This window comes from Rhyacophila brunnea, unplaced genomic scaffold (assembly GCF_057557595.1).
Source record: "Rhyacophila brunnea isolate RB1 unplaced genomic scaffold, BYU_Rbru_1.0 scaffold_23, whole genome shotgun sequence".
NCBI classification, from domain to species: domain Eukaryota; kingdom Metazoa; phylum Arthropoda; class Insecta; order Trichoptera; family Rhyacophilidae; genus Rhyacophila; species Rhyacophila brunnea.
The window spans coordinates 12,457,793-12,470,717 of record NW_028232893.1 but is presented as its reverse complement, the minus strand read 5'-3'; the positions used below and the strand labels follow the sequence as shown (position 1 = coordinate 12,470,717).

Genomic DNA, 12,925 nt, shown 5'->3' with positions numbered 1-12,925 from the left:
GTAAATTCGCAATCATCACATTTTCTTTATTATAATATGTTAATAGGATATAAGTTAATAAGATACAGATTCCCGTCGGGTGTCGTATTTTTTTCTACAAAATGATTTTTACTATTGTGTATATGCATGATATGTTTTAAAATTATGTATATTCAATGTAATATAGAATGTTACGTTCTCAAAACTTGTGTCTTATTCGTTAAATAAAAAAAAAAATGTTTATTTAATATATATATAAATCATCAGGAGGCTCGATCAGTTGACAATCCGGTCGTATGGCAAGCTTAGATATCAGTGATAATGATTATTTATTATTGTTAGACCACGATAACATTTCATTCGAGGCTCTACGCTTCCAAAGATATTATGTATGTACTGTCATTTCCCTCCATTTTCGAAAGTGATGGCACGCTGTCACTTTTATTTTTGTATGGTTTTTCGTCTGGATTCGGGATGTGGAGGTGGACAATTAACACACCGGAATTGTGATAGAAGCGGCGAGGTTTATTTAAGTTAATATTATATAATGGTAACATTTTTAATAATTTATTTTATGGAGGACGAAATGTGCGTGTTTACTGTTTGGCTGTTTGCAGCGTATTACCCGCCATCTTGTGTTTCGCTTTCAACGAGAGCGTTGTCGAAAAACGGCGACGTTGCAAATATTTTTCAACGGTCATAATGTACGGCATTGCCGGCTCTATTATTATTTATTTTCGTAATCAGCCCTTACTATTTGTTGGATTTGATACCGCCTCGGGCCCCTCCAGATACACAGGGACATCCCCAAATGGGGACCATTCGGGGGTGTAACAGTACCTATTCTAAAATTTACTTGTTCTGTATTATTATGAATGTCTTTTTGATTGCAGTGAATATTCAGGGCCCGGGCGGGGGGCGAAAGGCGGCAGCCAGGAGGGTGCAGCCCCCGACTGCTCCCACCTCGTGCTGTGGCGGCACCCCCTCTCCACATTAGATTATTTCTTCCGGGAGATAAGTTTCCTTATTGTGCAGATGGCCCAAAAGTGAGTATTCCACCACAAAATTTTTGTATACAATTATAATCGAATCGCGAGCAAAAAATCATTGTACGCTTGAAGTGTATTTATGGATCCCACAATCTGGAGATATCATTATGCAGATGGTTTTTTTTATATATTATGAAAATGGAGAAGAACTTAGAAAGACCGATAATTAAATTACATGCATGTCATTTTGCATTGCAGATGAGTTTCTTGTTACCTTCACGCTTGTACTCGTGAGATTCGTTTCCACAGAAATGAAACGATTTGGCTTTGGTTACAAGCCTCGAAGCATTTTTTTTTATAAAATGAACCATCATTTAATTCATGTAAAATCGCCAGTAACAGTAGTTATGTAAGTAAGTAACCAATACAAGAGCAGCAGGCTGCCATTTTATCGTTTTATACGCCAACGATCCATTTGAAACTCACATTCACAACAGACTATACAATATTTTAATAACAAATGTTTTCAAGTGAAGTTAATTAATAAACTAAGTACTGTACGAAAACATTTTCTTGGCTACATGTTAAAACTGTGAACTTACATGCTCCACCCATTTTTAACCGCAATTCTATTATAACCTCCTCCCATTTAGTAAACAACAGCGCCTGGAAGCGTAGCCAAAAAGATATTTTCGTACAGTAGTAGAGTATTATCCTTGGGTGGAGTGAGGAGTGTGGCAGTATCTTTCTGTTGGTTAAATACTTGAACTGAGACAAAGCGTTTTGTTTATCTTTCTAGTCTTGATAATGGTGTTACAATGAAAATAGCTATGTATCAACTAGTAAACCAACTTGTTGAATATGATATAATTTAGACTGGTTATCATTTTGTAACTTGTAATTTATATCTCTATAAACTTTTATGTACTATATTTATAAAAAAATGCATTATTTTAAAAAAAATGCATTATTTTAAAAATAATGGTTTTGTGAAAAATTGTATATACCTAGATCTAATAAATAGTTGATGATTTCATTTAAAAATTGAAAATTTTTAAATATTTTATTTATTAGTTATAGGTAGATTTGGTCTTTAGTTTTAATTTCATTGATACTGGCTTTTAAAGGAAAAGAAATAATCAAATTTTACATAAAATTTCAATGTTATCAACCCAGACAGTATCAATTTTTTGAAAGTTATCACATGGACAATATTAAAAAATGTTCTTTAATCGATATTTTGTTATTACACTTGCTATATTATAGTTGTATAGTTCCTTTTGTTGTTACACATAATATATTCAAAAACAATTGAATGACATTGATTCTGCCACTGGCGAGTGAATTACCTGTATTAATTTTCATTGTATTTCTTTGTTTCAGGCTGCCTGCATATAAAGGATTAGTTTTTCTAAGTATCATCATCTCACTGGTGACTGTAGTTCTATTCCAAATAAAAGGCCCTCATCAGCCATTCATGCAGGTGAGGAATCTTTGATTCAATAACAAGTAAATAACAGTAAGTTTCATGCGTTTAAAATTTCACATCGTTTTTTGATTAATTTTTTGATGTAACCTCGACTACCTAGACCTAGACTGTCTCAAAGGGATGCTTAACACTTTCGAGGACATGACAGTTATAAACAGTAATATAATAATATTATCCTGCATATAAAAAAAATACAACCTGCTTATATTTCTCTACCGAGGAATCGAGTTTATTTTATACCCATCAAATGAACTAACAAATGAAGAAATTATTAATTGAAGACGTTACTGCAGCAGAGTGATGGTGACAACCATTACAAAGTCAATGGAGTACAATGCTAATTTGATCAATGTAAATCAATAGGTACTACCCTAACATTTTCCATTTTATTAAATTTTTAGAAAAAGACAAAATGTTATAATAGCCCGTTTACACATGCATGGATTTACTGCTGACAGTATGTATTATGGCGGCCATATCAATGACAACAACACGTATTATATTCAGGTACGCTTGAAGAATGAAATCGGCAAGACAGTCAGCACTTTTGCGTATAAACAGTTACTGCCACGATAATTTAATTTATATGCTATTGTTGCCAGTAAATCCATGCACGTGTACAGGCGCTATAATACCCCATTTACACGTGCGTGGATTTACTGCTGACAGTATGTATTATCACAGCCATAACAAGAAAATGTTTGTGTAAACATGTATTATCCTGCAGTTGCAAGATTACATGCATGAATCAAAGAAACTCGAAAGCTTCTGAATTTTCATGTGACAGTTGAGAATTTTTCGATCTGCACCTGCGCAGTAGAATGATTATGGCGAACCTGCTGGCAAAAAAACGAACTACAAATGAATTTTGTGGTTAACCGATTTTCACTACCTGTCAAATAGTACCATAAAATGATAACATCACATCTCGCTCACTCTTGAAGAATGAGATTGGAGAGACAGTCAGCACTTTTACGTGTAAATAGTTATTGTCATGATAGTTTAAAATACACACTATTGCTGCCAGTAAATCCATGTATGTACAGGCACTATTAGATTCATTTGCATTAATTAATTTCTGCATTAATTGTAGAATGAATCGTGTTTATAGCCGTCATAAAAATTCTATTGGAAAACCCCATTTGTCATATATATTTATTTGGTTTATTGGATATTTCAGGTTGGCCTCTCGTCAGCATTATGGTGGGGCTGGTGGATTGTCCTGGGAGTGCTGTCGTCTGTGGGTCTCGGCACCGGCCTGCACACATTTCTCTTGTACCTGGGGCCGCACATAGCGCAGGTCACGCTTGCCGCTTATGAGTGCGGGGCGCTTAATTTCCCCTCGCCACCTTATCCTAATGAGTAAGTAGACATTGGCTTGATGTATGTACAGTCGAGAATGGCAACCGTAACATTAATCACTTTCGCCCTGCCTATATCCACACACTGGGAGAAATTGTATCTGCGCAAATCGAAGGTTAAATTATACCACTATAGCTAAATATATGTGTTCTTGGACCAACCCATGCGGGGGGGAGATATTGAAATGAATAAAATATACCTATGGATAAATAGATACCACGATCAGACCTTCGCCTATGCTGAATGGTTGTATTCTGTATAATGCCAGATACTTCAAAAGTTAGTAGATAGATAACTTGTCTACGCTATATCCGCCAACATAATGTTAAATCTGATATTTATTATTTATAGAATCTCGTACACATTATGAATAAAAAATCAGTAGAACCTCGTTAATAAGAACAAGGATAATTCGAAATTCGCCGTAATTTGAAATTTTCGCGAAAAAAAAGTCCCTTGATCATTATTTTCATATAAAACCATACATTTAATTCGAATTTCGTAATTCGAAATTATTTCAGAGTCCAGGCATATAAAAATATTCAATAAATCGTAAATCAAGTACACTTTCATGAGCCAGTCATTGAAAATTGTGGCAGACTTTTCGTAAAACACAAATTACTTATTTTAAGAAGGTAATAAAAATAATCCTGACATTTTATGACCCATTAACACACACAAAACTGAAAATTTGGTAGGTATATCTATGATCGTAAACAATATTGATAAAAATCAACAATTTTTTTTTCAAAATTTTAATATTTTCCCCCCATACATTTCATAATTCGTAATTCGAATTTTTTTTCGATTTTCGTTCCCGTGGAATTCGTATTAATGAGGTTTTACTGTATGTTCGTTTTTTTCAGAATTATTTGCCCGTCAGAAATGGACCCCCGGTGGGAGACATCAATCTGGAACATAATGTCCAAGGTCCGAGTAGAAGCCATGCTCTGGGGGTTAGGCACAGCGTTAGGGGAGCTCCCTCCATACTTCATGGCGAGAGCGGCTCGTTTGGCTCACAAACCGCCTGTCATTCCTATCAACAGAGGGAAACCCCCGGTGACTATGTTAGACAGGTGAGTCAATGATGTTTCCGGCGTCTGATAAAATGTTGGGGTTTACAATGAATAAATATAATTAAATTTTAAGAATTTTAAGAATTTCATTGAATGAGATGGGAAAGAGTGCTTGGTGGGAATTGATTTCATAAAAGATAAATGATAATACCAATTGCTATAACCGAAGTCTTTGAAGAAAACCTTCTATAGAGACAGAGCCTATAATATAATATTATGAAACCGATGGTCAATAGCACTAGTGATTGTATTGCAGATTCATTTGTAGACATCCCGTTTTTGTCCTCTGAAATTTATTTGCTAGGGCTGCACAAGAGCTCGACAAGCGTAAAACAAGTTTTCGGTAAAGTAGATTAAAAGCATCATTATAAACAATTAGTTATACCAGTGGCGAAGGGTAGGCTGTTAAAAACTACCATAAATAGTGCACACTAAACTTTGTCAGTCATACGTATTTGTTTTCATTGAAATGATACTAAAATTTACAAATGGTGTTGGTTAGTTTTTAAAATTCAATTAAACCTAGCGACAACCAAGCCATAATAGATAATAATCAAAAAATACTCGTCCATCTATAAAATATCTAAAACTATGCAATTAAATCATACATAACTTTGGATATTTTATAGATATAATAATATTTTATAAGAATTTAATAAAATGAACCAATAATATGCGGAATATGTATTTTTAATCCAACGAAAACAAATAAGTATGAATGAAAAAGTGTGCACAACTTTGTTGTATCGCCCAAAGTATACCAAAACTATTACGGCTTGGTCAGGCAGGGTTTAATTGATTTTTAAAAACTAACCAACACCATCTGTAAATTGTAGTCTTAGTTCAATAAAAACAAATACGTATGGCTAACAAAGTTTAATATGCACTATTTATGGCGGATCTTAACAGCCTACCTCCACTCTTCGTCACTGAGTTATACATACAGTGTAACAAAATGTCAAAAAATATATTACGATAAACATTAGAAAATATAGTTATTCCAGCGCATCTATTCTATATACATGACTGTTATCGGCCGCTATAGGCGGTTATCGATGGTAGTTTATCACATGTTTGTATTGAGGTATTATAATAATTTTTACAAGAAGTTAGCCGTCTAAACAGTCAAACTGTCTATCTCTCTCTAAAAATTAACACCGCCAAGAGAGATGCTGTTAAAACATAGCACTTATTGTAACAATCACAACTAACTTATTGTAAAAATTATAATACTTCAATACAAAAATATGAAAATCTACCCTCGATAGCCGCCGATAGCAGTCTGGTGTATAGAATAAATGCGCAGGACATTTTTAATATAATTGAATTGGTGAATAAAAAAATTAATATTCACTGCGTTGGGAGTGGTGCACATATTTTTTATAAATAGAAAAAAATGGCAGCCCGTTGTTTTCATCTCCCTTTGTAGATTTTTCCCTAATCTAAATAATAATACGACCTACAATTTTAATAGTAACACGAGTCATTTTTATTTCAGTGCGGTCGTGGTGATTAAATCTAAGAATAAAAGTCCTAACCTTACTATTTAATGAATCTGCAATGCGGAATGATTTAATCATTAGCCTTAGTAACGTGCTTACAGCTTGGCTTTCATATATAAAAGCTCAGTGGGTACATGGAAGAAGGTTTTTCTTCAACTGTTACAAGCATCTGTTCAATATGGTACCATGACATTACTGTAAAGTAGTATGGTCATATTGCAACTCTTTGTTGAGTGTCAAATATTTATCATGGAGTTCAAAGTTGCTTGTGGTATATTATGTGTTATTAATAATTATAATCATTTTTCAGAGGCAAAGACCTGGTCCAACAGCTGGTTGAGAAGGTTGGCTTCCTGGGCATCCTGGCGTGCGCCTCCATCCCCAACCCACTGTTCGACTTGGCCGGCCTCACCTGCGGCCATTTTCTGGTGCCATTCTGGACCTTTTTCGGCGCCACACTCATCGGGAAAGCCATCATCAAGATGCATATCCAGAAAGTGTTTGTTATTGTCGCGTTCAACGAGACACTTATTATGTAAGTGCATTTTATCCTTTTCGTTTGTTATTAGGTTAGGTATTGCATTTCTAGAAAACTGTAAGATCTACCTGCTTATTTTTGGAAAATTATAACAAGAGTGATTCAACCCTTCTTTTTTGTCAAGTTTTTATTGGATACATGGTACAGCTTCAGAAGTTGACGAAGGCATCATTTTCCCCAGCTTGTAAAGGTCTCCCTGAAATTGCATTGTATTAGTGAGTGAAAATTGGTGTTCAATGCTTTGCATTTTGATGCACCTGCAAACTTTTGGTCATCAGAGATCTTCCATTTCACTATATCGTCTTGAGTGTGCCTTAGTGATTCTTAGTCTTTTGAGGACTTTCGATCGTAATATATTTTCAAATTACAACAATATGCCCATTCTTATTGACCGATTGACCCTAAAGCTAGGGTTTCCTAAGAAAGCGGTGGTTGACTTCACTAAAACGTTGTCTATGCAAACCAGATGGCGTTGGTTTCCTAGTGAGCGTAGGTTGCGACGTAACGTCAAATAATGGTGTCGCCATTTACATGACTGCCGTCATAGCGGAACACATAGTCATGGCACATTTTTTTCTGTGTAGCGGTGACCATTTTAAAATAAAAAATGGGTGTAAACACTGCAAACGTAATTTGGACCAGTGAAAATGACAAATTATTGATTAATTTTGTAAGGAATAATGAAACTTAACTTAAACTTGAAGCAAAGACTATAGAAAAGCCATCTCTTATGTGATTCAGTACATAAGCATACAATACTGGCAAAAATATGAGATTTCTAAATATCTTGCTCTCCTCCAAATGACAGTTTTCGTCTTCCGTTGACTCGTTATCTTCCAAATATAGTAATAATTATATGTCTAGATCGTCCATTCTCCACCGCAATACGCTCACTGACTGTTGTCCGTCTTTTTTTAAGTTTACATCTCTGGTTATTGTTCTTCCAGTCGTTTTCTTACGTCCGCCGCATCACGTCACGTTACGGCCGCTACATAACAGCACCACTTTCTTAGAAAACCCTAGCTTTACCGAAGATTAATAGAAGTACTTTAAATAAAATTGAACATATTGGCATGTTTCTGAATCATTGAGTTTGTAAACTTTTTTTTGGTGCGCTTTTTCCGGACATGGGAAGTCATAGATCATTATATAATATAGAATACGTACAGTTGTATTTTCCCGCTATTTGCGTGTAGTTTCTGCAGTCCTGTTCTATTTTAGTACACTCAATTCCCGGTTTTACATTTTCAATTAAAATTACACATTGAAATTAATTTATTTTAATTCAATTCTTCGAATCGATCGAAATTTTAATTAGATTCAATTAAATGCATGGCAAACATTGAAATGAATTACAGATACGCGTTTCTGTTTAAAGACACATCTGCAGTGTCCAAGGCTAAGATTGCACAATGCGATTGGTAGACAACCTTTAATTTTAGCCAATTGGGGATGGTTATTGCTTGCCATTTTGGATTTTGGCTTGTTGCGGACATTTTTCAATCTTATTGTTTATATAATTCAACATTCTAAATTAGTAATTTATTTCTTTATATTAATTACAGTGAGGCGTTAGGCTGGCTTCACAACATTCCTGGAGGACTGGGGGCCAAACTGGAAGAGCCTCTCTTAGAACTGTTACGAGGCCAGCGGGCGAGATTACACCGCGGCGGCGGCTCCTCCTCGACCGCGCCTGCCTCCAAGCTGTCGGCCATCTTCGACAAGTTTGTGCTGGCGATGGTGGCCTTCTTCCTGGTGTCCATCATCAACTCGCTGGCGCAGAGCTGCTACCGGCGGATGCATCCCGCCCCGAGCAAGTCGAGGAAGCAGAAGGATTAACGAAATTCACCGGCCGCCGCGGCACAAAACTATTAGTTAATTATGATTACGAAACGGTGGAGACGTTTGCATTTTTTCGACGTGGACTATTCTTCGCTTTACGGACCGTCCTGTGCGATGACGGTTTGATTTCTTCTATCGGCCATTTTTGTTTTAATAGGGAGTATAGTGATTAGTCTCATCCGGTGACGGAATTACAAAACATCCAATTAAAATTCTCCTGTAAAATTGGTCTAAAAACATTAATAAGATATGTATTTTTTAATTGAAAGTTAAACTTCAACAATTGAAAAAGAGCTATTTTACAATCCATTCAAATGATGTTCTTTCAAATGTGCACAAGAGATTTATACTGCGCTGATCACGTAAACATGTCCAAATGAATCGAGTCTGTGTTCTGATGGGCGATTAAATATGCCCAAAATTATTCCACAGCATTCGCATTGATTGTATAAATAATGTATATTTTATTTAATTTAAAAAACTTTTTTAATTATATTAATATAAATTTTCTTATAAAATAAAAAAAGTTTCATAATTCTGCCACTGTGTCGCTAGTAACACTTTAGTATCACTTCGCCTTAAACCTATATCATGATCACCTGTCGTCAAATCGGTAAAAATATCACGTACTGGGTTATTCTTTTTTGTACTGGAAATGATGACGTCCGTTACACAGTTTTCATATTAAAAAAATGCTGTAATAAGATTGACAGTTTTTCCAAGCTACATAATATTCATTATAAGATTATCATGTCAAACAGTGATGACTTTCGTATCTGCAAATGTCTGTATTTTAATAATTGTTTATTTTCATTAGTTCTGAGAATTTGACTATGGAATCACATGAGGCTATTTATAGGTTAATTTTTTCATTTATTAATGTTATAATAAATGGATTCCAGAATTAATGAAAACTACATACCTTTTCAAGTTTTAGTGAGCATAAAAAACTCATTACTCAGTTAATATACTTTCATAATGAATTTTGTCAACTCCCTATTTAATTCACTTTGGTATGGCAAGTTTCAAAAATGGCCAATGGAATGAATTCAAACTGGCCAGACTTTATATTATAATAATGGATATTTCGCTTTGTCCAGTGAGTGAGTGATCCGTTAACGCTTATTATATTGATTCGTGAGTGACGTGTTAATTGTAATGATGGACATTGGTCGTTAAACTCACTCGGTAGAGAAGTAAAAATAAAATCGTGCGGTGATTAACGATTAATTATCTTAAACAATAAATGTATTCTTGTATTAAGAGTAAGGTCACATATACAGTATAGATAGCTACGTATTATGATTTTTGGAGTGTCTATGATAATAATAGTAATATATTGTTTTATTTATATGAAATGTCTTTCGATGGGGTGATTTTTAATCATATTATTTTGATGGTGCAATTTTGATTATGTATTAATTATTATTATTTCAAAGCTTTTATTTTTCCTTAATTGTCCATTCCACTGTAAATTGAATGATACTAAAACAGGTGCGATTTGAATGGTTGTTTTATAGAAATGAGTATGGCGGCGAGTTGTCAGTGACAAGGAATAGAGACATTGAAAAACACACAAAATTTGATGAGTAAGCATATTCTATATCCAGCTCACACCCTTTAAATACCCTGTACTTTTATTTTTATTATAGATATTGACAAATTCTATTCCTGTAGCAATATGCTGAATGTCATAAGGAAAAAAAACAAACTCGTTCAGCGCTAATAATTAATTAATATATTTATTAATCTTTGACAATCTCTTTTTTAGTAGTATATAATATACCAGTGATATACATAAATATTTTGAGTAAATTTCAATAATAAAAATGTAAATTCTTGACACTCAATTTTATACCCCATTTTGGCTTCATTTTGATGGCAACATATTGGTTACCAAAATTGTTTTTAATTTATATTTTCGGGAAACACATAAGTACAAATAAAAAATGAAAGTATGTTTTTGATGAAAGTCTGTGTTCATTTTTCTAAAGATTTTTTTTTACCAATTTTCGAATATTATATATAATTTGTGTAATCCTTTAAAAAACTACCGACCAAATTATATTATTTAATTGTAGAAAACAAAAAAATATTTCATTCCCAAAACGATTATTCTTTCCTCCATTCCTTCTTTTTAGCAATAGTTGCCACTCGTTTAAATAAAAAATAACACGTTTATTGTAAATAATATATGATAATTATTATTGTAAACCATAAATAAGTATTTTATTATATTATTCAAAATATGCTATTTTTTTGTGAATTATCGTTATGTATGGAATTGTTTTTATTTTATATTTTTACATATTTGTAACAATATCTTTTATACAGTAAACACTCATTCATTTGAAATTGAAGTATGTGCCTGCCTACAGAAAAATTCGACTGAAGCATGATCGAATCAATGGGGTTTTACTGTGTCTCTCTGTTCTGTTTCACTGTCCCTACATTACATACAATGTGGCTGAAGAATTGAACACATCAGTTGCCAGTAGTCAAGAGACGTAATTTGAAGCCAAGTTCTTTTAAGCATCCTTTACTTGCAATTTTTCGCTCACAAGAGGTTGATCGCTGTTGGCATTGAAGGAAGTAGGTTGCGAAGGCATGCATCTTCCAAATGGAGTGACTATTAACAATGAAGCAACAAGATAACGCAGATGGAAGGAGATTTTTGAGAAGGCCTATAATTTCAGTGATTACCATCCACAGTAGTGCAAAAGATATATACACAAAAAGCACAGAAAGCATTTGTATTTAAAACTTTTAATAGAATATTGAATTTGAATGCAGATATTGCACCAATACAGTGGAGTCTCGATTAACCGACATAAATGGGATTACGATGGGGTCAGATAATTGAGAATGATAGATAATTATTCGCAACTGCCTGAAACAAGTCATTCAGTCGTGTAGAAAAAAATAAAACAGACTTATTATCATAGATGCAGTGAATACATACCGTTTCCATACAGAAATGCTACTGAATAGTTTAGCAGGAAATTTAAACCAATCCCAAGAATTGATAATACTGAACCGTCCTATGACCCGTGTCAATGGCTTGGTAAAACTTACCGCATTTACAATGTTGCTGACTTGCTTTTATTATCCTAAAATCATATACCTACTAAACAAATATATTTTCACACACTATGTATCTTAATTAAACATGCAACTGTTTTCACTTTTGGCAATGAAACATTTTCTTAAAATCGGCATTACATAATATATTTTTTTTTACATTTTGACCTAAGATTTTCTATTTCTCATGATATTACTATGACAATATCTGACAGGCCGCAGATTTTTAACGGAACGTCGAATGTAGAGCAAAGCTCTTACTAAAATCACTAATATCGATAATTTGTGGCTTAGTATTTCATAATTATTCAAACAGGTGTCAGTGTGTGTTTAATTTTTTAGATTATGCAAATCAATCGACAGTGGCTAAGTAATTTGAGTTTAAAGTCAGATGAGATATCTCACAAAATTTGTATATGCGGCCTGTCGATCACGGTCTCAGAGCGAGAAAACTCGCAGAAGGCATAAAACCTATTATGATATTCGGATAATCGAGATTCTATTGTATTTTTAAAAAACTAGTTAATTTACACTACAAATAATGACACAATCCTAATGTCTTATATTATTTATTTTTCAATAGTACATACGTCATACACTCAAGAGTTGTTCCAAAACTGAATTTTAAAGTATCCATCTCAGTAGGTTAAATAAATAATAATGATTTGCAGTTGTACTAGATTTTTACAACACCGTTTTTGAAAAGACGCATTTCAAATATAGTTAGGTACCTATGATGCTTTAGCCAAATTTTCACTTTAGTATAAATAATAATATGTATTAGAGAGCAAGGTTTTGTATATTATTATTACGACATGTCGAAAATAAATTTTCATTGATAATTTGTCATTTTTAGTTAACAATGAATTTTCTTGGTAACAACACTGTATTCTGGTGATGAGAATGAATGTTGTAAGTATGGGACCTTTGTGATGTATGTTAATTGGATAAAATTAAAATTGAACATGAATAATATAATAATAATGTGTATTGTGTAATACTCCGAGATGTGAAGATATTGTTAGATTTTTTAGTGGCGACACAAAATCATTTTGCAGAAAACTTAC

The 12,925-nt window shown here is 33.5% G+C and overlaps 1 protein-coding gene across 3 annotated transcripts in view; it reads left to right on the top strand.

The window, feature by feature from the left end:
• Tango5 (Transport and Golgi organization 5) overlaps positions 1 to 12,669 on the top strand; it is a 42,908-nt gene extending 30,239 nt beyond the window's left edge. For all 3 annotated transcript variants that reach the window (XM_085950204.1, XM_085950205.1, XM_085950206.1), the window contains 6 exons: positions 873 to 1,025; positions 2,352 to 2,451; positions 3,638 to 3,819; positions 4,686 to 4,895; positions 6,708 to 6,932; positions 8,501 to 12,669. In XM_085950204.1, coding sequence (XP_085806330.1) covers positions 873 to 1,025; positions 2,352 to 2,451; positions 3,638 to 3,819; positions 4,686 to 4,895; positions 6,708 to 6,932; positions 8,501 to 8,774 — 1,144 coding nt within the window. In that variant the 3' untranslated portion in view covers positions 8,775 to 12,669. The remainder of the gene's footprint in view (positions 1 to 872; positions 1,026 to 2,351; positions 2,452 to 3,637; positions 3,820 to 4,685; positions 4,896 to 6,707; positions 6,933 to 8,500) is intronic.
• The last annotated feature ends 256 nt before the right edge of the window (positions 12,670 to 12,925 follow it).